Source organism: Chrysochloris asiatica, unplaced genomic scaffold, assembly GCF_000296735.1.
Source record: "Chrysochloris asiatica unplaced genomic scaffold, ChrAsi1.0 scaffold00097, whole genome shotgun sequence".
NCBI lineage: Eukaryota > Metazoa > Chordata > Mammalia > Afrosoricida > Chrysochloridae > Chrysochloris > Chrysochloris asiatica.
Window position 1 is genome coordinate 10,268,862 of NW_006408615.1, and position 27,655 is coordinate 10,296,516.

Here is a 27,655-nt window from a genome sequence, read left to right on the forward strand (position 1 = left end):
CTTTTCTAGTTAGTGTAAGATTAAATCTCAGATCCTGCTCAATCTTTAACAATCACTTGTGAGGTAAAGATTAGTATCATGGAGAAGACAGAGTGGGACAAAGGAGTATGGAACTTGCTGTTTTTGACAGGGTCAAGAGAGGTTTCTCTAATAAGGTGACATTGGAGCAGAAACATGAATAAAGTGATTGAATTGTTTCCCCAAAAAACATGTGATGGAATCACAACCCTTATACCTATGGGACAAGCTGCTCTGAAGGCAAAAGATGTAGCCGTCCGTCCCCTTAAAGATAACAACCTTGGAAGACTTGTGAGGCAATTTGACTCTGCCCTTTCAGGTCTCAGTGCATCAAAATGGATTCATTGACTAAGATAGCTGTGTGCGTGTGTTCTGTAATTTTGCTAATTTGATGCTACCCAGATAGGGTGTGTTCTAAATCTAGTAACTTCTGAGTTATAAAAAGAGCAAAAAGGACAGAGAGAGACAGACACACAGAAAGAAGCAGGAGACAGACTTCAGATGCAGATGCACCTACAAGGATCACTGGAAGCTGAAATAGGCAAGAAAGAACCTCACTCTGAGCCTGAATTCTGAAATTCAGAAAGCGATGTAGTCTGACTTCTAGCTTCGTGAACTGTGAGGGAAAAAATTCGTTTGTTATGGCCACTCACTTTGGTGTTTGTAACTAAGACAGTGAGGAAGCCAGTGGTGTGACTGTTTGGGAGTCACGCGTTTCAGCCGGAGGGACCAACAGGAACAAGCGTCCTGAGGCAGAAACACACTTGGAGTATGTGATGAACCATCCAGAAGCCAGCAGAGCTGGAGGGGTGTTAAAGGGAGAAAGGGCAGGAGGTGAGGTCAGGGAGGTTGTTGGGGGTCAGACGCAGAGTCTAGAGCAATGTAATTGTACTCCGAACGAATGGAGCCAACGGAGGGTTTGATCAGAGAAGTGGCCAGCTCTGATTGCCATTTGAACAGGATGACTGACTAGAGAACATTAAGGACCAGGGTGGAAGCAGGGAGCCAGGGTGAGGGATGGCACTGGGGTGGAGGTGGTGAGAAGTGCTAACGTCTGGATACTCTGAGGATAGAATTGACAGGCTCGCTCACAGATTGGATGTGGAGGATTAAAGGGAGGAGCCAAGAATGACCTCAATGTTTAGTTCTGAGCACCCGTAAGAATGGCATAACCTTCAACTACCAAGGAGTAGATGTAGGAGCGGCAGTTTGGAGGGAATTAAAAGTACTGTGAATGAGCATTAATGAACGAAAGTGAACAAATGAATTACTTAATGCTTTCTTTCTCCGAGGCTTACGCCTATCCCGCCACTAGCACCTTGTTGGCTTGGGACCAGCTCTGGGACACCCCTCTGAAAAAGAGGTTATTATTGTTAAGTGCCGTAGAGTTGGTTCGGACTCATAACAAGGAGTAGCTGGTGGGCTTGGACCGCTGGTCCTACAGCACCACTTCAGGAGCATGACGGTAATGGTTCCTTTAAGAAGACGCCAGAAGCCCCGCCCACAGAGGGCCACGTGTCCCTCGGCCCCGCCCTAGGGCAAGTCCTCGGAACCGTTTGAAAGCTGCGCGCGCTCCGCTAGAGCCGCAGTTCCGCATGCGGCTAGGATGTCGGTGTTGAGGCCGCTGGACAAGCTGCCTCAGCTGAACACGGCCACCATCTTGGTAGGTGGCCTCCTGTGCCTTCCTTTTCTCCTTAGCTGCGCCTCAGCCGAGCTTTCCTCTGCGCTCTCGGAGGAGCTGGCGCGCTCTTTCCCCACTGAGGCGAGATGGGGGGCGGGAAAGACACGCTCTGAACCAATCGGAGTAGCGGCTCTTTGAGGCGGCCGGACATCTTTACCAATTGGTGCGCGGCGGTTCTTCTCCGGCTCCGGATTGGTGTAGAGTAGATTTTTCTTTCTATGTCGCCTGTCTGGCCGCGAAGAAGCGTCCGGAGTGGCCGGGCGTCTGGAGGACAGGTCCCGGGGGCGGGGACGGGGTAGAAGTTCGCCGGCTTACCTCGTCGTCACCTCGGGCCATCGGCCCGTGCTTCTTGCGGGAGTCCTTTCTCAGTAAACGGCGCCCTCCGAGACGGGGCCGAAATCCCAGAATCGCGGCTGGGGTCGGTTGGTGTGTGTCGGGATCCCTGGGAGCGGCTGCAAGTGCCTACTGTTGCGGGGAAATCCATCGATCTCCTTCTCTCTCTGGGCAGCTGGTGAGCACTGAGGAAGCTATTCTGCAGCAACTGGCGGACAAGATGCTCCGGGAGGATTGCTCCTCCCAACTGCTGGTGTAAGTAGCCCGGGTAGGGGCGTGGTCCTGGGCGGAGGCGGAGCTGCCCGTGGGGCCAGTCGGACCCCTACATCCTAGCACTTGTCTCTGTGGGGTCGCAGTGAGTTGGAACCAAGTCGACACAAAAACCAATCTTGTGGAGGGTGATCTGTAGGCGCATGAACGTCATTCTTTTCTATGTCTGTATGAAATTGCATGGTATACATAAGACCACATTTTGTTCATTCATTCATCGGTTGCTGGGCACTTGGGTTGGTTCTACCTTTTGGTATAGATGTCACTGTCCTACATGTCCTCTTCTGAGCCTGGTCTCCATCCCAGCTGGTTAGCCCCCAGATCATCCCACATCCAAATAGCCCCTTCCAACCTCTTTGCTGAAAAGGCAGTTATTCACAGATGCCTTTCTGGTAGAGGGAATCCCACGGGAGGATGGCTCTCCGTAGATCCAAGGCTGCCACCTGCAGTTCCACAGATAAGAGAAAACCAAGCACATGGCCATCCTGTCCATTCCAACCCATAGTGACCCTTCCGGACAGACAGAACAGAACTGTTCTTAGGGTTTCCAAGAGTAAATCTTTACAAGAGAAGACACCTCGTCTTTCTTAAAAGGAAGGATCTAAGCAGAGCTTAAACACAGCACCAGCCGTGAGGATGGCCCAGGCCTGCCGGTATTCTGTTCTGTTGGACTTGGGGTCGCTGTGAGTTGGAACCAAGTTGACACAAAAACTAATCTTGTGGAGGGTGATCTGTTGCTGGAGTGTCTGATACCTTGCTTCCCAGGTATGAGTTAGTCATCACTGTGATCTAAGTTTGACTGGTCTTAGTGAGAGCCTAGATGTCCTGTAGACAGAGCCCGGGAAGTGCTGGTTTGAGGAGCTCTGAGAGTGGGCCTGGAAGGAGCAGGGCCTGGGCTGAATGGAGGGACTAGCTCCTCAAACCTCCTCTGTGCTCCCCTTAGATGTGAGGGATGAGGAGCCCCAGGCAGCCTCCTCCCTCTGCCCACTGTGGGAGCCATCACTGTGAGGGAAAGACAGATACTCCAGTCCTATCATTTCTTTCTTTTCAGCCACTTGGCAACGTCCCTCCCTCTGCCCTCCAATGTGACTCGGCCTCAAATTGACCTGATTGTGTTTGTGGTAAGTCTCCACAGCAAGCACAGGTAAGAGCCAGAGGGTACGGCTGTCAGGGCTCAGGTGTGCTGGGGCAGTGACCTCATGAGGGGAGGAGAAGAGACAGGGAGGGGCTGCTGGGGTCAGCCTAGAGGGTGAGGCAGGAGGGGCTGGCTGGCCAGTATGCAGCGTGTGAAAGACACTGTTCAGTCCTGACCGTGCCTTGTGTTGGTTTGGCTGGTAATCTCTGAGGCCTGTTGTGTACGCCCGAATCAGAGTTGAATGAGACAGATCCCTAGTCTTCAAGGGATTCCGGGCCCAATGCCAGACCTCTGGACCGCAGCAGCCCCTGGGCTCTGGACTCTATGGAGAAGGCGATGTTGGGCTGGGAGTTGGTGCCCCAGAGTGAGGGGTGGGAGGTCAGGATAGACTGGTAGACTTCATGGTCTCTGTCCATACCTGGAAGACGAGAAGGAGTTATCCAGGTGAGGATGGCAGCGAGCAGAGTGCTCCAGGCCAAGATCACTGTAAAGGGTAGCAGGGAAGGAGCTGGGTCTGTGTGGAGGGCTGTCCAGGTCTGTGTCAGGATGGGGGTCTGGGCTAGTGGGGGACCCTGGCAACAGTAGCAGGAGTGAATGACGCCTGTGACTCTGGCCTCCCTGGGGCCAAACTGAAGCCAACCCTGAGGACAGAAGAATGTCTACCCTGTCCCCCTGTCCTGAGGGCGACTGACCAGAGTCCAGGGGCTCAGGGCCCAGCACAAGCATGGCAGACACTTAGTCACGTGGTGGGACTTAGGGGAAGGCCTAGGGGTGGTAGAAACACCCAGGATCCAGGGCCAGGGAGGGACCGGGTAAGCCCAGAATCCAGGACCTGGCTGGGGGATTAGTCAGTAATGGCTCAGACCCCAATGAAGCTGAAGAAACACTGAACTTGGCCCTGGCTGCCACATGGTCCTGGCTCATCAGAGCTTTTTGGGGGCTCACTGGAGGGGCCACTGGCTGGACCTTTGAGGGTCCTGTTCCACAGCCTCACATACAGCAGGGCTTTGATTTCCCGTCTCCACCCTTGTGCTTTTGGCCCCAGGCCTCATTCTGACATATTCTCCCATCACTGCCCAGATACCAGTGAAAGAACGTCTTGGCCCTGGAGGTCAGAGGGTCCCTTGTTTGGGGGAAACAGTATTTTCATACAAGTCACACAACTGTAGGTAGCTCTGATGGTTTTAAAAAGCCATTTAGCAATACTGATCAGTACCTGATGACACAAACAGTTAAGTGCTTGACTACTAGCCAAAAAGTTGGCAGTTCAAATCCCGCCATCCACTTCTTGTGAGAAAGATGAGACTGTCTGCTTTTGTGCAAGTGTTGTCCAGCCATAGGACCCTATGGAGCAGTGCTCCTCTGTCTACTAGGGTCCCTGAGAGTTGGCAGGGACTCTGACTCTAAGAGAACAGTTAGATCGTGGTATCCTGTGGTCATTACGAAAGCTGACTGAGTGGACAAAGGCGAATTGCAAACTAGTGTATTAATATCCCATTTGTATGTATACATAGCCCTGTCTCTATTTGTATATGAAGAAGATTCTAGAAGTTCTAAACGGGTGGCAGCAGTAACCTCAGTTGCAGAGAGGGGGGATTTGGACTATAACTGCACTGCCTGATTCTTCTGCAAGCAAAGGTCACTTTGTAACAAAGTTGTACAAATAAGAAGGTCCGTCCTGTGCTCCCCCTCATCACGTCCCAGGCCTTCCTGGCAGCAGGAGTGGGGACTCTGCTACCTCGCTTTAAGGTTTTGTCCTCTGGTTTGTTTTCGCGCCTGTCTGGCCACCAGCCTACAGAACGTCCAGGAGTCCCTATGCCACGTGGACGCCAGATTCTTCCTGGGGAGGGTGTGCTTCCTGGCCACAGGCGGTGAGTGTGCCCCTCCCCTTGCACTACCCCACCTTCTGCCCCAGGAGGGCTGGGAGAGGTGGAAAGGATGGGACCTGCTGCTGTGTGTTTTAAATGAGCTGAGCAGATAAGTCAGCTGCTGCTTGGAGCTGCCTAGTGCCTCTCTGTGGCTTTTATAGTGAATTCCAAACTCCTTTAAAAACATACAGATTTTGCTTCTCCCCTTCTGTTTACCCTCATCTCCTGCACTCTCCCTCTGCGCTGGTCAGCTCTGCAGACATACTGCTGTTCCTAAGATTTTGTAATATGGACAGCAGAAATAATAATGGCAGGCCTTTCATGGGAGTCCCAGGGTGGCACAGATGGTTAAGTATTCAGTTACTAACTGAAAGACTAGCAGTTCAAATACAATTAGAGGTGCCTCCAAAGAAAGGCCTGGCAGGCCAAACAGTCCACCGTTGAACCTCCTGTTGGACGCCTTTCTCCTCTGACATGCACAGTGTGGCCATGAGTCAGAATCAAGTCATGCACCTGGGAGTTTTTTGTTTTTTGACCTTTACTGAGCACTCGCTCTTACAGTGGAGAACACGGGTCACGAAGTTGAGTCACATGCCCAGGGTCACATAGTTCGACAGTGGCAGGCCCACACCTCGAGCACGTTCTCCAAAGCCCATGGTCTTCATAATGAATGATATGTGGCTTCTTGCACACAGCTGCTCGTTCTTGTCAACTAACCTCTGCAAATAGCGCCACATGGCTTCTTTGTCACCTCCCTGCCTAGTCTGACTCAGTGCCTCCTCCCATTGGAAGTGAGGAAGCCTGGCACAGATGAGTCTTGTTAGGCACTGGGGAATGAAAGAAGGCAGCAAAGTCCTCTGTATGAAGGCATAGTAGGGGCTTCTGCCATTACCCTCAGTTTTGAGAGAAGGAACCTCATGTTCTCCTAGAGCCCTTTCGCCAAGCTATCTGGATCCTCTGACTGCCCTGAAAAGACAGTAGATAGAGTGTCCAGCCGGTCATTAGACAAGGACCTGAGGCCCCGAGAGTAGAGGGGAGGGGTGAAGAGGGGAGCTGGCACTCACAGTTTCTTTGCAGCTGGACAGGAGAGTCACTGCAGTGTCCACCACCACACCATCCTGAAGCTGGCCTGCACCTACCAAAGTCCGCTGCTCTTCACAGACCTGAAGGTGAGGGCCCGCACACTGGATATTGGGAGTGTGAAGCTGTACGTGGCCATGATGCTGGCTTGTCCATTCCCTTACCCAGCTGTAAAATGGGGGTGCCAGGATCTCCATCATGTGCCACCTTGCTTTTTCTCTACCTTGGTTTTCTCTTTCCTTAGGACTGGATCTCATGTGTGCACAGGGACATGTGAATGGCTCGCTGTCCCACCAGGTTGGGTGCCATGAGCCACTACATCCTCCTGTCCACCTGACAGGCAGAGGTCTAAGGTCCCCCTCCCCTCCCTGGAGGCCCAGTCACACAGCTAGTGAGGTAGTGGTGGAGGGGGTTGGGGGGCAGCCAGCTGGTACACACCTCTCTGCTCTGTGGCCTTTACCTTTGTCGCCTTGAACACATCGCCTCCCTCCCTGCAGCCTTAGTTTTTGTGAGAGGGAAGCGTCTATGTGGCTCCATCTCAGACCTGTGTGGGTGGCTGTGGTGCCAGCTAGACGAGCCCTGGTGGCATGATGGCCAGGTGCTCAGCTGCTAAACAAAAGGTGGATGGCTCAAACCTACCAGTTACTTTGTAGGAGAGAGACGAGGCGGTCTGCCTCTCTGTGGCAGGTCTGCTCTGACCTATAGGGTCACTATGTGTCTGGACAGCAATGGGTTGAGTTTGGATTTGGTAACCATGAGGCTGGTGCAGTTCTGTGCGTGGCCATGAGGTGGCAGGCCACACCAGCCCCAAGTTCCTGTTAAGCCTGAGAGACCGGGCACCAAAAGGCCTGCACACCTTAGAATCAAGGAGGTGTGAGGTGCGGAGAGCAGCCTGGGCCCAAGAGGCAAGCAGGAGGAATGGAAACAGGAAATGCAGAGAGGAAGTGGGATAGGTGATTTCACATTGAGGGAATTGTAATCAATGAGATAAAACAAAATATGTATGAATTGCTGAATGTGAAACTGATGATTTGCTCTGTAAACCTTCACTGAATTCACAAATAGGAAAAAAAAGAAGGAGAAGGTCTATTGGGTCCCATGGCCAGCTCTCTAGGAAGAAGGCCCAATCTGAGCCAGCAGCAGCAGGGCCTGCAAAAACCCCTGCTCTGAACATCGGCCTGACCTTCCTTCCGCTGAAACCCCAGGCATTGGACTGCCCTCAGTGCTCATGTCTGTGCTGACCTCGGCAGAACACAAGGCTACATAACCAAGGCTGAGTCTGGCATGCGTGGCCCCATTTTACAGATGAGGAAATGCTCTTCTCATCTCACTTAGGAGGAGTGTGAGTCTCCCAATGAGGCCCCGTGCTGATCCCTGGGGACACCGGTGACTCAGACTGTGCCTGTGTTCTCAGAATGTAGCAAGGTAGACAGATGTGACAATGCCACCACAGGTGGCAGTGAGGGGCCAGGTCATTCCCTCCTACAATAGACAGGGCGGAAGAATGGTGGGGCCAGAGTGTGACGTGTGGGCTGAAATTGGGGCTGAGGCTGCTGCCGAGGCGAGCACCAAGCCTGAACTGAAACAGGAGCCTGAGGGTCAAAGATCACAGAACTTGAAATGAGTGAATCCATTGTTTATCTGTAGGGAGTCAAGCACGGTTCTAGGTCTCAGATTAGAACAAACCAGTATTCCTCCATTCTAGTGAGGGGAACCAGTAAGATACAGAAGTAGACAGTGTGCTGTGTTAGGAACTGGGCAGGTGGCATGTCAGGTGGTGGTAGAGGAGTGATATTTACATTGAGTGGCCAAAAGACCTAGCTGAGAAAGTGACTTTTAAATGAAGACTTGAAAGTAACGAGAGCACGAGCTGTGGAGATGCCCAAAAAGACCATGCCAGGCTGAGAAACAGCAAGTGCAAAGGCCCTGAGGTTGGCGCTTGCCTGGGGTGTTCAAGGCCTGGCGAGAAGGCCTGGGGGCTAAAGCAGAGCCAACAGGGGCAGTGGAGCAGGTGGTGAGTCAGAGTCAATTCTAATACAGTGTGCCCTACAGGGCCGAGCAGAACCACCCCATAGGGTGTCCAAAGCTGTCATCTTTACAGAAGCAGACTGCCCTCGCTTTCTCCCAGGGAGCAGCTGGTGGGTTCGAACTACCAACCTTTTAGTTAACAGCTCAGCACTTACCCATTGTACCACCAGGGCTCCTTGAGTCAGAGTACAGTGGCCCTGTGGGTCACCAGTGAGGCTGTTACTCGGAGTGAGATGGGATCCACTGAAGGGGTCAGGGCCCGGCAGGGAGGCAGCCTGACCTTCTGGCTACTGAGAAGAGAGGAGACTGATGGGAGGCCAAGGCAGAAACGGGAGACGGGTCAGAGGCCGCTTCAGGAAGGCTGGGGAAGGGGTGATGGTCTGTGGTTCAGAGTGTCTCCAGGGGAGGCCTGCAGAATGTGCCAGTGGCCTAGACACGAGGTGTATGAGAAAGGAGCGTTGAAGACACCCCTGAGGTTCTGGGCCTGGGTCCCCTGGAAGAATATGGTTACCTGTGGCTGAAATGAGGGAGAACACAGGGAGAGCAGGTCTGGGAGGGACTCGAGGGCTCCATTTTGGACAGGCTGAGGTGAGGTTTCTCAGACAGAGATTGAGGCAGTTACAGGCACACACACGTCTGAAACTAAAGCATGAGTCTGGCCGGGAGACACCACATGGGAGTCCTCAGCAATTAGAGGGAGGGAGTGTGGGCTGAGACCCAAGCATCCCAGCACTTGAGTGTTGGGGTGAAGAGGCAGCAGCATGGGAGGTGAGTGTGAGGTCCTGGGGAAAAAAGACGAAAACACTGGCCGTCACGTTGATTCGCACTTGCAACAGCCCCCTGTGTGTCAGAGTAGAACTCTGCTCCCGATGGTTCTCTAAGGCTTTGTTTTCAGGAGTAGAATGCCAGACCTTTCTTCCAAGGTGCCTTTGGTAGACTCATCCTCTCCAATGGTAGTTGAGCGCTTTAGCCATTTGTACTCCCCAGGGCCCTGGCTTCCTGGAAGCGGGGTGGAAAGTATTTCAAACAGAGGGATGAGAGGACCGACGAGCTAAGGATGGAGACGTCGCCACTGGGTCCAGGGCTCAGAGGTCATAGGTGAAAGTGGAAAAGTCAGAGCAGGAGGAGCCCAGGACGCCCTGCTTGCTCATTTGGGCAGTGGGGTGCACGGTTCCTCCCTACTTCTTGTGACTCTAGAGAGAATGGGGGAGACACTTGGCATTGTCATTTGTTCTTCCAGCAAACATTCCGAAGTCTGTCTGCACTGGCAGGGCCAGGGCCCAGCACCATGTTAGTGCCTGTGCCCTGCCCTGTGGCTCCCCTTTGCCCACCAGCCCTTCATGTGCCTCATCGAGGGATTCTTGCTCATGGCACCCCCGTGAGGACCCCTCTCTGCCTTCCCCTCCTCCCCGCCCCTCTCAGACACTTTCTCAGGCCCATGTGAGACTTTGGGACTTATACAGCCTGGGGCCTGGGTGGGGCTGACCAGGTCAGTCCCTGTTCTGCTTGAGGTGCCATGTGACCAGGGCAGGTGGAGGGCATGTCTGGGATGGGCAGTCAATGCCCTCAGCTCACTACTGTCCTCTTCTCTCCCCCTACAGACGGAAGGCTTTCTGGTGGCCATGGCGCAGCGCCTGGTACGGATGCTGCAGATCTGTGCTGGCCACACGCCTGGCGTCTCGGCCCTGAGCCTGCTATCCCTGCAGAGCTCCGAGATCCCCTCACTGGAGGACCTGTGAGGCCCACCACTCAGAGCCCAGGTGGCAAGAAGCACTTTGCAGTGGTGGAACCCGAGTCAGGACCGGGTGGGCCTGGGCTGGCCGGTTGGCTGGGTTTCCTGATGCCCTACCTGGGGGACTCCTATGAGGAACCCAGGGGGCAGCTCCAGCCCCACACACACACACACACACACACACCCTCCCTCCAGCAGAGCTGTCTGGATCCACCTGACACAGGCGCTTCCCTGAAGAGCGCATTCGGCTAAAACGGTGTGACAATCCCTGCTGTGGGCCACAAGGAAACTGACTCAGACCGACTCAGAGGGGGCGGGGTGGGGGAGCTCCATGGACCCCTTCTGACTGTGTAGTCTGACCCTGGTGTATCTGTAGCACCTGGTGTTGCCGCTCACTGCCTCGGTTTCCCCATGTGTAAAATAGACAGTGTTCTGTGAACCTGGTCAAGTTGTGACTATTGGATGAAATGATACAGATGATGTGCCGAAGACTTTACCCCCTCTGCTTGTTTGTACATCTGCGCTGTTTTGTAATTAGCAATAAACGGTTTTAATGCTGAGCACAGGGCCAGATAGGCCCTCATTGGGGAATAACCAGCCTGTGAATTCACACAGGCCTACATCACAACCCTAGGGTTGGGCCCTGAAGCCCTGGAGCCTCAGTCTCAGTGTCTGGTGAGTGAGAACCCAACCAGCAGGCTCGAACGTGTGTGGGCAGCAGCTGGGCGTGCGCAGTGAAGGCTGCTTCCCTCCTTCAGGACTAACCGGGATTTGTAGGATCGTCAAGGCTGGAACTCAGAATTCCTGTCAGCCTGGTCAGGGCTCCTGGCATTCCTCAGTGATGGGGCACAAAGGCCTGCCCACCCCGCTCAGACCGCAGGACAGTTCCCCTGGAGGCTCTACAAGGACCAGCACATGGGAACTGTAGCTTCAATGTCACCGTCACGGCCGGGGCTCCTGTGGGTGCCTTCCAGAGCTTCACCCAGCTCTCCGCACACACACATGCACACACACACACACACTAACAGCTCAGTAGGCTCTGTTCACGGAGCTAAGGCAAGACCTCACGGAGACTCCACATCACTGACATGTTTGGGACACGTCACGCTTTACACACACAGCAGCTTCTGTCATCCTCCCAAGGCTGATTTGTTCCCCGTTTCATAGCTGACGAAACTGAGACTTGTAGAAAGGTGTGCTTGCTGTCACAGCAGAACCCAACCTGTGGGTCACCTTCCTGCGTGTCTTCATGGCTGAACAGCAGCATGGGCACCTCCGCTGGACAGGCCTTAGCCCTGAGAAACAGCCTTAGGAAGGGCCTCAGGAAGCCCACCCCCCACACTGAGCCAGGCCTTGGGACAGCTTGCTGGGGACCTGGCACAGGGAAGTTGAGTGGGTCTATGTGGAGGGCTGGTGCCCAGGGCTGAGGCCAAAGCATAGCCAGTGCCATGGGCTGCTAACCATGAACAGACCTGTGGCTGGTAGCAAGAAGTTCCCTCAGTGTTTGCAGATGGGGTTCAGACTTAGAGGAAGAGACTGAAGGTGAGGTGAAGATCTGGGCTGATCCCCAAAGACATGGCAGCATTGGCAGAAGTCTTCTCAGAGAGCCAGCAACCCCTGGAAACTAGTATTGTTGGAGATGGCCCTGGACCCTGAATAGAACCTGCTGTGTCCCCAGCGCCTCTGGGGCCTGGGCCAAGGCGAAGCCATTGGAGGGTGGCGGCTACCAAGATGAGGAAGGCAGTGTACATGTGTCTACTGCCTCTTCTGAGCACCCCACTGTTCGTGTTGGAGTCAAGGGGAGGCCTCCCCCCAGCCAACATGGGGCGCACCCTCCCTAGGTCCACTTCTTTGCCACCTGGTGCCATTGAAGAAGAGAAATGGCAGTGCATTCCCCAGTCCAGGGTCTGGGAGCCACACCTTTGGGATCGGGGTCTTGGGTGACCCCTCAGACTCATCCCCAAGTGGCCTAGGTGTGTGGCTGCTTTGTGACATCTGGAGGCATGGGCTGGATGGAGGTCAACGAGACTGCCCAGGAGACAGTTTGAGGGACATGATGGGAGACCATGCTTACATGTGCTCAGAATTGGTGCTGAGGCCAGTGAGGGGGATGGGAGAAGGAGTGGGCTTGGCTGTTTACTGATCGCGTGACCCCACACAGGTCACTTGTCCTGGATCTGTCCTTGTCTCAAGCAAGTCAGGTGACTTAGTGCATTTTCTCCCCAGCTAGTTGTGAGGAATGGCAATTTGATTTCTTAACATCAAACTCCAAGTAGATGAGGCTCAGATGGGCCACGGTCACATTGGAGGCAGTTCTTGGGGGTGGTCAAGACGCCATGGCTGTGGTCTCGGTGGGCCTAGTGGCCCGAGGCTCCTGGAGATGCCCTTCAGCCTGTACCTCTCAGGTGAGCATGGACAGAGGTGGTATTTGGGTTCACACACACACACAGGTGAGGTGTCAGGCTTTCAGGGTGGCCTAGGTTTGTGAGTCCTTCAGGCCACCTGGTGTAGACAGCCCTGGGGCCCACCCAGGGGAGCTCATCTCTAGGGGCAGCCCGGCCCCAAATGTTCTTGCCTCAAACATGATGGTATTTCCCATCCCTGCCGAGGAACAGGGCCCCCTCCACCCCTCAGCGATCAGGGACAAAGTGGCTTGCCTGTGACGAAGGCAGGGGCACCCGGGCCACACGGGAAGTGGTGCAGTGGGAAACGACCCAGCCTTTGAGTCCCACCAACTTGGGGTCTGTGGCAGCTCACTTCCCCTTTCTCAGCTTCACTTGAGATTTCTTGTGAGGCTCAGGGAGCAACTGAGAAGGCTGACAGAGGGCCTGACCCGATGTTTGCCCTCCACAGATGGTGGCCTGAGGGTCATCTGTGTGGCTGAAGTGAGTCTTCTTGAGACAAAGCCCTACCAAGGCTTGCTCCCTCCACTACAGACCTGCGTGGAGTCCCTTTCTGGAAGGTTTCCTAACATTGCAGCCCCCTTTCCCTCAGTTTCCCTTGAGGCCACTACAGAAAGCGGGCAGAACCACTACAAAAGGACTTCTCATAGGCACTTGGAGAACCAAAGGGCAGAGGAGGGGCTGAGGCAAGATGAATCCAGAGGTGTGACCCCATGGACACGCCGCTGAGAACCAGCTCCTGGAGGGAGAAGCGGTGCCCCTGACTGGGGAGAGAATATCAGCAACATTTAGGAGGGCTCTGGAAGCTTCTAGCATTTGGGAGTGTCTGGTCTGACTATAATAGCCTTGGTAGGCCAGGCCCGGAAGGAGGCATTCCCCAGCACTGGTCCACTTCTGTGCTTAACCACAAGCCAGTCTTGCCTGTGAGACACAGACTCTTCAATGGCTGGGCCTAAGCCACCACACTCCGTCTGCAACCAGAGGACGTCTCAGACCTGTGGAGCCTCAGGGATCTCAGGCTGAGGGGCTACCTGGCTTTGAATCTGCAAGTCCCTCATCCTCACTCATGCTTAAATAGGAACAGTGGTGCCACCTCCCCCTCAGAGCTGGGGCAGGACAGGTGGAAAGACTACACACTACCGAGCTGCCATTTTGCGGCTGCTCCTGCCCAGACAGCCTTTTGCAGTCGCCTGAGGCCCAGGCCCCTTCCCTCCTGGATTTCTCTCCCAGCACTTCTCGCCTCCTCATGTACTATATTGTTTTACTGGTTAATTTGGGGTTTGTCTCTGTTTCCCCTGAACCCAGAACACACAGACACACAGTAGGTGTTCAGTAAGGATTTGATGATTTTCAGTAGATGTTGGCCTGAGGGAGGCCCAGAAGCCACGTCTGGATGTGAAAGTGTGCTGACAGCTGGAAACTCCTCAGAAATGAGCTTTATTTGTATTTATATGAGTAAAACCTGAACACAATATCATGAAAAAGCCCCTCAAATCATACAGAAGTGGGCTGAGGAAGAGGGGGCACTGCCCACCCTCCCCAGAGGGAGGAACCTCCATTTTCCACATGGATCCCCTCGCTCCAGGCCTGTTCCTTTCAATTCTCTCTGTGTGCTGTGTAGACAACAGTTTGTTGGGTGTTTGTTTCATAAATGGGGGTTGTGCTGTCTGCTTGTTCTCTTTGGCCGCCTTCTTCCCTAACTGGTCCTGGGAGGTCAGGCCTCTGGTGGAACCTCATTTGTAACAGTGGGCTGGAGGAGGCTTGAGGGAAGGGGCCCTCAGTGGGCCAGGTGGGCAGAAGATTGCACACCGCCAACATCATCCCTCCTGGCTTCTCTTCTTCCTCTCGGCCTGCTCTTTATACACCTGCTGGGCTGACCCTCACTTCCTGCTGCTGAGAGGCTGAGGAGGGGAGCGGAGGTCTCCTTCCTGACCCACAAGAGGGCCAGCAGCCCCTCAGAGTGTGAGGTTGTGACAGGAGAGTGGGATGCTGAGGCAAGGGCAGTTCGGGCCTGTGGAAACCCAACTTCATTAACTTCTAGTCTGGATTCAGAAGAGGAAGGGGTCGTAGGGTCAGTGGCTGTCCCTGGATGGCTTCGTTCTGATTCCCCGGGCGGCTCCCAGCCCTCTCCCCACAACCACAGGCTGGACACTGAACCCTTCCTGCTTGGGGGTTCAAGCCTTCCAAGGGGGCTTCCCAGTGGTATCCTTGTTTATCACCATGTTGTGTGAACCTCCTCAGCCTGCTCTTCCAAATGAGGTACATCCAGTAATGTCGGAAGTCTGACCCTCTGGGACCTGCGAGGGGAGAGGAAGGCCAAAGAGAACATGCACACAGCACAAACCCCATTTATGAAACAAACGTTTCCACACAGCACACAGGCGAGAACTGAAAGGCACGGAGCAGTCCTGGAACCAGGGGCTCCCTGCTGAAAAAGAAGATCCCCCTGGGGAGGGTGGGCAACGCCCCCTCTTCCTCAGCCCACTTTTGTATGATTTGAGGGACTTTTTCATGAGAATGTGTTCAGGTATTATTCTCGTATTAACAAATAAAACTCATTTCTGAGTAGGAGCTCTGGTTCTCAGAATACTTTCGTATCCGTATCTGGCGGCCCGGCCTGCCTGCCTGCCCCGAGGGGCTGCCACCTGGTGACATAACTTGACCGATGGGCACCATGTTTTCCCATCCCTATCCTTGTCCCTAGACACCAACAGCAAAAGCCATACTTCATGGCTAGAGGACACAAACCGAGTTCAGACCGCTCGTATCTGCTGGGCCAGAGTCTAAACACCTGTTTATTCATTCAAAAAGTATCTGTGTCAGAAGGTGATTGGGGGGTTGGGGGCAAAAATCAAGGGAGACACACTTCTCCCTGACAGGCCCCAAATTAGTCATCTTTGTATTAAAAAAAAAAAAAACAATTAGTGAGTGAAACATGAGGAACTGATAAACACTCTATTGGGCGGACTTTTCAGCCATCAAGTCCCTTATTTCCTATTCAAGCATGTACTGAGGACTAGCCAAATATTTATCACCCTGGTTTAAAGGTGAAATCTCGCCACCTAATTGCTGATGGTCCAAACAGAGATTCGAGCTTCCCCAGAACGAACACCCCACTTAGGTTTGTCTGGGTTAGACATCTGTAATCCCACAGACACTGCTGTCCCATGTATCCCCAGGCCTGAACCTGTGTGGCACACAGTTGTTGGTGTTAAGTGCCATTGAGTTGGTTCCAACTCGCAGTGTCAGGAAGAGGTTAGGACCCCTGGGCCCTGGGCCTCTCATAATCCACCCTTTTGCCCTGAGTCCTCTCCTACTGGACAGGGATAAAGAAAGGGGGAAGACCTCTCTAGTCCAACAAGAATGTTAACACTGGAGACAGAGTTAAGGATATCAGGACCTGAAACTCCGATAGAGGGAAGCAGCTGATCACAGACAGACAAACAGCCCATGGAGACAGCGCCGAGGGCTGACAAGTGCAGAAGACGCTCCATTTCCAAGAAGCCTGCGTCCCTTTCCTAGTAATCAATGAATATTCAACATACCACTCCTCCTAATCAATATGTATTAGCCCACTCTTGTAGGAGGAGACCCCATACCCTTACAAGCCAATATACCCCAACCCGAGGGTCTTCTCCTCACAGAGACAGGTCCGCTTCTCTCTGAAGTATACTTTCGCTTTGCAATAGAGAGCTTCTGAGTGAATGCTCATTGCTCGTATGTGATTGAGAAGCAGCAGCTCAGTGGGGCTAATTCTTTAGAACCCCCAAGAGCAAGAGGAACCAAGAAAAAACGTGACGACAGCCACCCTGTATAAGGTTTCCAAGGAGTGACTGATGGGTTTGAACCATTGACCTTGCTGTTAGCAGTGCTGTGCTTATCCTATAAGTGCCATACCAGGGCACACAGTCATTGTTGTTAAGTGCCGTGGAGTCGGTTCTGACTCATAGTGACCCTGCACAGAGTTTCCGAGGCTGTCAATCTTTAAGGGAGCAGAAAGTCTCATCTTTCTCCCGCAGAACCGCTGGTAGTTTCGAACTGCTGACCTTGCAGTTCACAGGCCGATTCGTAACCACTACGCTACCAGAGCTCTTTAGGGCACACAAAAATGTTTGAATTCCATGAGTAATTCCACTTCAGTCCTTCAAAGTGATCCACCTCCCTCTCTTTGATAGCACCACACGGTGGTCGGTGGTCGGTGAGACACACTCTTCCTTCCCCCTCTGGCCCTGAGAACAACTCCTCACCTCCTACCTGGAGGAGTCAGAGCCCTTAGGGACTCAGCACCCCATGAGCTCAGGCCTGGCTGTGCTGGGCTGCCCTCTCCCAGACCCAGGCTTCTTGCTCCTGGATCCCCACAAGCTCAGCCTGCCCAAGGATTAACTGAGATGTGTGGAAAACGCTCCATCAGGCACCTGGTACAAGCCAGGGCTCTGGCTGCACTGACAATATCAGAACAGTAACCCCTCTAGTGATGGACACACGGGGAGGCCCAGCCTTCCTGGTCCTGCCCCCCCCCCCAAAAGGCCTGCCCTGCCCTGGCTGCCCCCACCCCCTCAGCACACACCCACACTCACACCCACTACCCCAGCCCCACTTCTCCTTTGCAGCACCCGCCTACACCTTCCTGCCACCGAGTTGCTGGCCCGTGGGCAGGGGAGGCTGAGGCAATGGGCCAGAGACCCTCTAAGGTTGGAGACTCATGGTTCCCCAAGCCAGAAACCTGGGGCTAAGCCTTTCTCCCCTCACTCCACAACCAGCTGCTGGTCCCTTCCTTCCTTCTAAACAGCTGCTGGGTCATCCCCCTGCCTTGGACAGAGATGTAGCCCCTCACTGCTCAGCTGGCCTGACTAGGTCCGACTCCAGGGTGGCCGGAGAGGGGTCTCCTTCTAAAGTCCCTCTCCTCCCCTCCTCAGACGCCTCCTGGGGCTCCCCCCAGGCCTGAGGCCCTGGCACCTTCTACAGGCTCTTCAGCCCCATAGTTCCCTGCACAAAGCAATGGCTGTGACTGTCCCTAATGCTATCCTTCCCCCATGGGTGTTCCTTCTGCTGGAATGTTCCCCTCCCCATTACAGCCACTAAAGCCCTTCTCCTTCTATTCCTACCTCCACTTCTGTTCCCTGGGCAGTCACGTCTTTCTCTGTGCTCCCATAATAGAACCTAGGGACCTACTGTGGACCACCATCAGACACTAGTCCAGTGCTACTTGCCCCCCACCCGGATGGCAGAAGCAGCTTGTGTAGAGGTCTGGAAGCCAGACAGGGTGAGACACAGACAAGGTGAGACACAAGAGCCTGGGAGAGGAATCCAAGAAAGCAGCCCACCTGCTGGGCCCTGGCCTGTCCATGCCATCTATCGATCTGAGTGTCCCTTCTCTTAGCATCTAGAGAATGACCTGTTCCTCGTCCCTTAGTTGCTCTCCCCTGAGCCTGGTGTGTCCTTTCCAGTCCAGCCTTGGTCTGACTGTGACACTGGCTGTATAAAGTCCTGCCTGGCTCCCTAGTGACTTTAGACCAGAGTCCAAGTCCCTGCCAGTGGCCTGTTCCCTGCCACCCTGACTTTCCTACTCCTTTGCTTACACCAAGGCCTCTGTCCCAGACTGCTCCCCTCTGTCTCCATCCATGTACATACACCTCCTGACTTCCTGACCGAGTCCTTCTGTCTCTCTCTCCATCACTACCACTGGAGTTATGGCTGCCAGCCCAATACTGAGGAAGTGTTTAATGAACCAGCTCACGAAGACACATGGAAGGTGGATTGGGGGACACGGGTGGTGGGGAGCACCTGGAGCCATGGGCTAGCATGGGTCAGGTAGAACAGCGGTTACCCAGAGGTCTGGGTCCCCATTGCCATGAAGCTAAGCGCCCACCCATTAGAGGTGCTGCTGGTAATGGTTGAGTGCTTGAATGGAGGAACAGGAGGGTCTGAGGTGCCTGCCCTGGAGCCTTGGCTGAGTGGTCCCACCCTAGCAGGCAGGGGGCGGGGCAGGTACGGTTTGGGTCGGCGGCCCCTCCCGATTTCCTCTCGGCAGAGGAAAGACTCGGTCCCAGCTGTGTGCGCAGCGGCACCCAGCACTATGGCGCGAGGAGCGCGGAGTATGGGGGGCAGGGACGGCCCAGCGCCCCCCCAGTGTGGCCAGGGCAAGTGCTTCGACTCGCTTCTCCGCGCCTGTGTGGCCTGCAGGCTCTTCCGGACGCCGGAGCCCAGCCCAGGTAAGGTCGGGGTCCGGGGTCATCTGACGACCAAGGGATCGCAGGGTAGCCCCCGTGGAGTGAGCTGCCGGGAGCGCCGGGACCTGCCACCGCGCCCGGCGTCGCGATGGATGGATGGGAGAACCTGTGGGGAGGGGGCTTGTGGGGACCCGCCGTCACTGCGTGACCCTCACCGCCCCTCTCTTCCTCTCCGTGGCCCGTCTCCCCGTTCTCCCCCCTCTGTCCTCCCTCCCGGCCCAGTCTCTCCCCCCTCCGGCCCTCTCCCTCCCCCACCGTCCCTGTCTCCTGCCCCTTGCCCGCCCTCCCTGTCCTCTCCACCAGCGGCCGGGGCGAGCAGTTCGGCCTCGGGGACCGCGCCGCAGCCACAGGAGTCGGTGGGCGCGGACGCTGGCCCCCAGGGGGCGCTGCCGCTGCCCGGGTTGCTCTTCGGCGCCCCCGCGCTGCTGGGACTAGCGCTGGCCCTGGTCCTGGTGTGCCTGGTGCACTGGAGGCGACAGCGAGGCGGAGCGGCGCCCCCGGAGACCCCGGACTGCGATGGGAACGGTGAGTCGCCGTCAAGAGGCACGGAGTTGAGGCTGGGACCATGTAAGGGGAGACACACTGTCCTGAGTGGGGACAGTCTAAGCGGCGAGGCTGGGCTCTTGGGGGTAGGGACAGTGTGGATGGGGAGACCCAGCCCTCAGGGGCGGGAGCAGTCTGAAGGAGGAGGCACAGACCTGGAGGTGGGGCAGTTCTGAAGGGGAGGAAGGATACTGATGGATGGTGCCCCCCAGCCGAAAGAGCTTGCTCTGGGAGTTTGGAACAAGTGAGGGGTACAACTCTATATCATATCCCAATCTGACCAAGTGGGGATCCCAGTCTGAGGGTCCTGGTCAGGCATTTCTGTGGGACCCCCCAGCCTGGGCTCCCTCACTTCCCTATCAGCCCACCCCTCTCCTGGCCCTCTGGACAGGCCCTAAACTCACACTTCCTGTCCTCTCCCACCCCCCACCTCCCCCACCCCAAGACTGAGGCTTCATCTTTGCCATGGGCCTGAGGGCTGTCCAGCAGAGGAGGGTTCTAGAACAGAGAGTGGGGAGGGGGGAGGCTTTAATGCAACCTGCCCTCCACTCCCCACCCCACAGAGCCCCTGGACAATGTCATCGTCCTCTCCCCTGGATCCACTGATGTCACAGCTCCCATCTGGCCTCCACCTGAAGACCCCGCCACCACCCCACCTGGTCACAGTGTTCCTGTGCCAGCCACAGAGCTGGGCTCCACGGAGCTGGTCACCACCAAGACAATGGGCCCAGAGCAACTGTAGCCATGGAGGGAGGGCAGGAGGTGGCTCTGTCCTCCCTGTGGGTCTCCAGCCAGGGGCCTGGAAGTTGAATTTGGCTCTTCACCCCAGTACCCATCAGCCTTTTCCCTGGGAGCCAAGCTGTTCCCGTGCTGAACCCCACAGAGCCACAGACACTACAGACCACACTGTTCTGCCAGCATGGACTGTTCGATGTGCTTGTATTTGGCTTCAGACCGTCTTTGACAACCCCGGAAGGTTGTATCTGAGCTCCTGGGCTTTTGAACAATTGGGACATGGCATTGGAGGGTTTTCTTTAGAAAGTGAGAAAGCCACCAGTCTGCCAGAAAGAATCGAGATTACAGATGAGGGAGGAGGAGGGTGCTTAGTTTGCAACTAACCCCCCCCCAAAAAAAAAACAAAAAACAAAAAAAAACAACCCATTGCCACTGAGTAGATTCTGACGCATGGCGATCCCATGTGTTGCAGAGTAGAGCTGTGAATTACCAGGTCTTCTGAAGCAGTTAAAACTGTCTACCTTTCAGTCAGTAGGCAAGTGCTTCACCATTTGCACTATACCTAGAAACTCGCATTTGTAACTAGGTGTGGTATTTCTTTAATGCTTGCTCTCAGAACTGTCCTGCTTTTGAACTGATGCAAATGGAAGCAATGAGTAATAATAGTCCCTCCTGCTTCGGGAGTTAGCTTGTTTTAGAATTGACTGTTGTTGTTAAGTGCTGTTGAGTAAGTTCTGACTCATAGCGACCCTGTATGGGGTTTCCGAGGAGCAGCTGGTGAGTTTGAACTGCCCACCTTGTGGTTAACAGCATCACACCAGGACTCCCTTTGGGGGTTTAGGGATGAGAAACCTGGATGGTGCTCATTCTCAGGTATCTGTTTCGAGATCAAACCTGAGCTTGGCCCAACCTGCTGGGACCTGAGAGACCGTTTTCACCCTGGTGACAACTTCAAGAACCACAGGCCTGAACCTGGGAGGAAATCCACAACCTCGGGGGCATTGCCCTTAGAGACCACCATGGAGTCCCACAGGGTAGGCTCGGGAACCTAGAAAAATCTCCACTATACAGAGGCGAGGGCAGGCCTGTGGCCTGGAACCAGTGGAACCTGCTGTCCCTGGAGCTCCCTTCTTTTTGTGGCCATCCCAAGCATTGGCCCTGAGTGACAGGGTCACTTGGAGGTTCAATTTCAGCCCCTAAGGTCACCCCATTATTCCAGTGGAAGCTGCTTCTCTGCCATTGATTCCCCGTGCTCTAGGGCGTGGGGCTGAGACTATGTATGTTCCCTCTGGACATCACACAGTCCACCGCTGCCTCTCCTCCCTGTCCTCCTGATCTGGACTCCACCCTTCACAGAACTCATCACCGAGTAACCTTTGAAGGCACACTGGACTGAGAGTCAAAAAATGCAGTTCTGCATTTTGATCAAAGATTCTATAGAAGAATCCTGATCAAAAGAGAAATACTAGAAAAGAATTTCAAATCCTCATGGACTCCAGTCGTCAGAAAACCAGGAGGGTTGGATGAACCATTGAAACTATTGCCCTGAGAGCATCTTTAAACCTTAGGCCAAAAATATCCCCTGAAAGGCTTCTTAACACCAAACAATAGTTTAGCGTAACTCATAAAAGATATCTGCTTGAGCGTTATGCTCTTTTAAGAACTCTCTATATGGAATCCAATTGACAACAGCAACTTGGAAGATTAGACAGAAAGCTTAGCAGGCAGTGAATGTGTTAATAGGAAAGGACCCACCCAGAACAAAAGTTTGCATTTGTGAGAATGATCCCACATAACCCAATGAACGTTATCTGTTGCTAAATGATACGTGTAGGAACTCTTGGATTGGTGTCAACAAAACCAAAATAAATAATTTTTTTTAAAAAAGAAAAGATAAAAGGGGTTTGGATCGACCCTGTCCCACTGTTTTCTTATCATGTTCTCTCTCTAACCTGCCCACCAGAGGTGCCTAGCAGATGCCAATTCTTTTCCCAGCTTGGTCAGCAGCTAGCAGCATATAGAACCCCTAGGGTCTGAACACCCCCTTCCTGAACCCAACTCTGAGGCCCTTGACCCCAAGGACCCAGGTAGCTGGCTCAGGTGGCAGGCTGAAGACAGGAGGAGGAAGAGGCTGTGCAGGCCCAGAATCCGCCCAGCTGTCCACTTCTCTCTTTGTTTCTGAGTTGGGGGAGTCAGAACGGTTCCTGGCCACCATTTGTTCCTATTCTCTCTAGCACCTCATGCTTTCCATCCCTGTCAGGGGTGAACCCTGAAGACGAAATGAGTGGGTAAAACCCCTGAGCCCCAGACATGCAAACCTTGGCCCAGCTGACCCCATGGCTCGCACCAAGCTTACTCTCTGGGTCTGTTTCCTCTTTTGAAAACTGGTGTAGTGAGATTGAATGTCAAGTTCTCCTGACCTCAGAAGACTGAAACAACCCTAGAGAATTCATGCTCGCCACCCCACCTGCACCCCCATTTTACAGATGAGGACATTGAGGCCCAGAGACAGCAAGAATTTGGTGTCAGAGTTACCCAGCAAATAACGGAAGAGAAAGGGAAGTTCCTTGGGGAAAGAACCAGGAACAGAGGTGGGAGGAGAGGGCGCAGTGTGTCCCTGTCAAAGGCTCCACCATCTATCCAAGGTGAGAGCGTTTCTAAGGAGCCTTCACATCCCACACCTCAACTGGGTCTTCATACCTTAACAGCACCTGGGATGTGGGGGACGCTTGCGGTTTGTGTGTGTGTGTGTGTTTTTACATGCTTTTTGTCAACAACTTGGAAAATTCCAGAGAGGGGAGCCAGTTTGAGGTCTGGGGACATACCCACAACCCAGCCATCCCAGCCACTGGCATGTTTGGTATCTTTTCTATATAATCACAGTCCCTACATACATATGGTGGTGGTTATGAGCTGTGGAGTCGGTTCCAACTCATAGGGACCCTGTATAGGGTAAATCTTTACGGGAGCAGAAAGCCTCATCTTTCTCCTGCAGAACAGCTGGTAGTTTCGAACTGCTGACCTTAAGGTTTGCAGCCAGATTCATAACCACTACGCTACCAGAGCTCCTTTACATGCATATAAGCTGTCATATTTTGGGAGTTTGCTCCTGTCTTAAATGCTCTGCAAACAGGTTTTCAACATCTGCAAAGTTTTCCACTGAACGCTGAGTTGTTGGAGAGTTTTCTCAGTTGTAATTGAGGTGGTGAGTGCTTGCTGGGAGCAGTTGTTGTGCCAAAGGCCTCTAATCTAGACCAGTTTACAGCCAACAGGAGGTATTCTGTGGCCCATCTTGCAGACAGGGAAACTGAGGCCCAGAGAGGTGAAGGAAGCTGGTCTAAGACAAACAGGCCAGTGAGTGGTGGAGCTGGCCCCACCCAGGTTCCCTCCCGGGAAGTGACTGATACAAGCCTCGCCCTTGTTTTCATCTTCACTCAAAGGGATCCCTCCCCAGTGGGTTTTTCTGAAGTAGGAGGGATCCAGGATGGAGTCAGGCAGAACTGCTTGCTGGGGTAGGAACCGTGAAGCCTGTATTCAGGCCGGGTTTTCCTGAAGAAGGGTCTGGTTTCCCCAAGGTCCCCAGGGCCCTACAAGTGGGGGCTGGGATGGCTTAAGTCTCAGTTCCTCTTGGGACTTCCTACAGGCACTTTTCACTTCCTGCCTAGTAACCCTGGGCTGGTTGGGGGCACAGGGGAGGGGTGGGGAGGCCCAGCTGGTGAGAGGCTTTGGGAGGAAGGGCCTGAGCCTTCTCCTCCCTCAGTTTCAGCAGAGATGTCCCCTCAACCCATTGTCCTTAGAAGCTGGTGGCATCTCTTTGGACCTCTCTCCTTACCTGCAAGCGGGAGACAGGCAAGTAGGTTCTTCCCCCAGAAGTGCCACCACCTTCGTTCCCTGGGACATGGACACTTCTGGCTCAGATTCCTAGTGCTCAAAAAGTTCCTGGGAGTGATGTCCCAGGGCCTGGCTCTGAGGCTGTGGTCTCAGTGGGTACTTCCCATCACACATAATGTGGTGCTGTAGGATAAGCACTGGATTGCAAGGTTGGTTTGAAGCACAAGGTTGGCAGTTCAAACTCACCAGCTGCTCCTCAGAAACCTTATACAGGGCCGCTATGAGTTGGAACTGACTTGAGGCCACTTAGCCGAAACAGTAACCCCACTAGAGACACAGGATCCTGAACACACCTGCCCTGGGCTAATCTGATGGGTGAGACCAGAGGGAACAGTGGCAGGACAAGGAATGCCCCAAGCAGGGAGGTGACTAATTCCAGGGCAAGGCGTTCAGTTCCAGAGGACCGTGTGCAAAGACGCAGAGGAACAGGAGTGGCGGGGAGCACGGGAGCGGGTGGGCTAGAGAGATGGGCGGCTGTGCTGAAACCATAGGGAGGGGGAGGTACCACCCTCAGAGAGCTCGGAGCTCCTGGTGGAAACGTGGTGTCTCACCTTCCCAGGCCCCACAGACAGACACCCAGACACCTCTGGGGACGGAGTGGGACCTCACTTCTATTTGCTCTGATGCGGGTGGCTCAAGCCAAATTCTCCCTCACCCAGTCACGGTCTGCTCTGTGCCCACCCCGGACTGCCTCGGACCCGAGGGAGAGGAAGGCGGGGAACAGGAGGAGCAGAGGCCGGTGGTCCGGGTCCAGGCGCTTTGCTCCAGGCACTTGTCTGGGAGCCCCAGCAAGGCGGAGAGGGACCCAAAAGATCCCTGAACATCACCTCTGCTCCCCTCAGCTGCGGAGACTCAGACCTAGAAGATTCTGGGACCCAGCCTTGGACGTCCTGCCGGGATCCCAGGAGGTGCCCGCGAGTCCAGGATGCGCGACTAGTGCAGACTGCCCCGCCCGCGGCGCCCTGATCCACTAGGGCCCACGCGAGGAGTGGACTCCGGGGCGGAGGGGCCTCAGGGGAGCGTGGAGGGGGCAGGGCCAGAGGCCAGCCGAGGAGGCGGGGTCAAGACCGAGAGAGGGCGGAACCGAGGTGAACTGAGCCTCCTCGGAGCACCTGCGCTCCGCGCCCATCCCAGAACTTGCAGGTCCCGGAGGCAGAGGAGGGCGGGGCTGAGTCTCTGGGGCCAGCTGTGCTTGTTGAGGGGTGCAAGACGTCTTCTAGCCAGGAGCTGCCCTGAGTGGTGCCCTGGAGCTGGGGGACAATTCCCAAGGAAGTGCTGTGTGACCTCCGCCAGACTATTCCCGCGCTACAGTCTTGTGGGGGCGTCGCTCCAGTTCTGCACGGTCACTCCAGCCTTTAGAGTGTCTTGAAGAGGGAGACTAAGGTGGGAATTCAGGCGGAGAGACCAACGGTGACCACTGGAGGTCCGAGATTCCGTGTGGCTGGGTGGATGCGGGCCGGGAGAAGGAACCTGGGGGAGGGGCACGGGCGACTGAGCCCCAAATCTCAGCCAGCCACCTAATTTCTCCGCTCCCCGCGACCTCAGGAGCCCGGGCGCCCCCTCCCTCCCACGGGCAGCTGGAGCCTGAGTCATGAGCTGCCACTGAGAGACAAAGGCAGCCGCGGGCCCTCCCCCTTCGACCCCCTCCGAGGACCCGCATTTGCTCTGGCAGGGAATCCAGAATCCCCCAGAATCTTTGCGTCTTGGATCAGCCTCCATTTCCAGGAATTGGAAACGAAGTGAGCTTGGGAATGAGACCCTCGAGACTGTGAGTGGTTCGTGGCAACCACCATCCTCTCAGACAGGCTGGGTGGGGGGCTCCGAGGGCACAAGCACCTGAGTGTTTCCCAGGCGTTGCTCATCGGCTTTTCCCTGCAGCCCTGTCAGAAAGGTACTCAACAGTCCATCTTGCAGATGAGAAAAATGAAAACCTGGAAAGTTTGAATGGCCCCAAGAGGCCTGGTGTGGCACTGTGGACTGTAAAGTTGGTTTGAACTGCAACGTCAGAGGTTCAAACTCACCAGCAGCTCCTCCGAAACCCTATACAGGGTCACTATGGGTAAGAACCAATGCAATAGCACTTAACAACAACAACAACAACAATAGACTAGGAATTCCAAACCAGGTCAGTCTGGCTTCACAACAAAGAAGAAAGTAGTTCTCAGTGTAGGGCTTGGAAAGGCATGTCTATGCCAGGCACATACTAATGTGCCTTCAGGATGGAGAGGAGGCACCTCTGTTGGGCTCTGGGCCCAGCTCCAGCTCCTCTCCTTCTGCTAAACTGGCCAGAAAGCAGCTCTGGGCCCCACTGTGTCATTCCAGACCAGACCCTGGCCCTTCCTGGCCAGATGCCAGTCACAGATATCAGTCACTTCCCTGCTCTGTGCCTTGGGCTTCTCTCCAGAAAATTCCAAATCCCGTCTCCCAGGACTGGGCAGAGCCAGCAGACCGTCCATTCACCTTCTATACGGGGAAACAGGCCCAGCACACACTTTCCCAAATGTCCAGACCTCTCAGGGCCTCCAGCCTTCCACAGTCTAGACCAGGTATGCTGTGCCGGCTCGACAAGATACACACATGTGTACATACATGTGCCGGGTACAGGGAAGGTCTCACAACCACACTAGGCCCAGTGTACACACTCTCGATCACGTTCAGGCACACATTCAGACATCCGCACACTTGAGCTGCCAGCATCAGGAGCTGGGGGCGGGGCGGGTGCCCTTCAGGAGCAGAGACGGGCTCCTCTGCCCGCCCCGCAGGGCTTGCTGCAGATGCCAGGGGTTATTTTAAGCTTGGATCAATGGACGCTTTTTGGTGACACAGACTGGGAGTGGGAGGGGGGCAGGCAGAGGAGACAAGAGGCAGGTGTCCTGGTGTCTTATTATGTATGGAGAGACCTGGGATCCAGGGAGGGGCAGCCTGAGCAAATGGGTCACTCCTTAGGTGGGCAGCTCTGATCCTTCACCCAGCATAGGCTCTGGGAGGGGGATGGGGACAGCATCAGCTGAATGGATGGACAGGGTATTGAACACATTGCCTGGGGCCAGCAGATGTGGACGCCTATGATGACTGACAGTGGACGCCTATGATGACTGACGGACGGCTGAACCACACTGAGACAGGGAGGAATCCGTGTGTGTGTGTGTGTGTGTGTGTGTGTGTGTGTCGGGGAGGGGGCAGATCAGGCTCTAGGTGAGGTAGAAGGACTGGAATCCAGTCCCTTCTTTGGACAAATGATGGTTAGAATTCCTCTGTAATTAGCATGGTGTCAGAGGTGAGCAGAGCTCCCAGTGCCTGGACAGTAGACTGAGGAGTGGGCAGGGAGAGGGCATGGCCCCATGGGATAGCATTGGGGAGATTAGTTCTGGGTCCAGAAGGGTCATCCTATCTAGGAAAATGTCCCATAGTGACAAAGACATAACTATGTAAGCCTGAAAACCGGCCCATTGCTGTCAATTCTAACTCATAGTCACCCTGTAAGACAGAGTAGGACTGCCCCCCATAAGGTCTCCAAGGTTGTAAATATTTGTTGGAGTAGACAGTCTCATTTTTCTTCTATAGTGTGACTGGTGAGTTAGAACCATTGACCTTTGGTTACAGTGCTTTACCACTGTACCACCAGGGCTATTTCAGCCTAGTCCCCTGCATTGGTGGGACAGGAGAAGGGGGAGAAGTACCACTCTCAGGGGCCTAGCAGCCTGGAGGA

General features: G+C 54.6%; 2 protein-coding genes across 2 annotated transcripts; both read left to right on the forward strand.

The window, feature by feature from the left end:
- The first annotated feature begins 1,624 nt into the window (after positions 1 to 1,624).
- CENPM (centromere protein M) lies at positions 1,625 to 10,152 on the forward strand. Its single transcript, XM_006866862.1, has 6 exons — positions 1,625 to 1,681; positions 2,208 to 2,287; positions 3,354 to 3,446; positions 5,229 to 5,308; positions 6,383 to 6,474; positions 10,015 to 10,152. Exons 1-6 carry the CDS (start codon positions 1,625 to 1,627, stop codon positions 10,150 to 10,152), a joined length of 540 nt encoding a protein of 179 aa, XP_006866924.1.
- An 8,471-nt stretch (positions 10,153 to 18,623) lies between these two features.
- TNFRSF13C (tumor necrosis factor receptor superfamily, member 13C) lies at positions 18,624 to 20,062 on the forward strand. Its single transcript, XM_006866916.1, has 3 exons — positions 18,624 to 18,759; positions 19,081 to 19,302; positions 19,884 to 20,062. The coding sequence occupies exons 1-3, from the start codon at positions 18,624 to 18,626 to the stop codon at positions 20,060 to 20,062; spliced, it is 537 nt and encodes a 178-aa protein (XP_006866978.1).
- Positions 20,063 to 27,655: the final 7,593 nt, after the last annotated feature.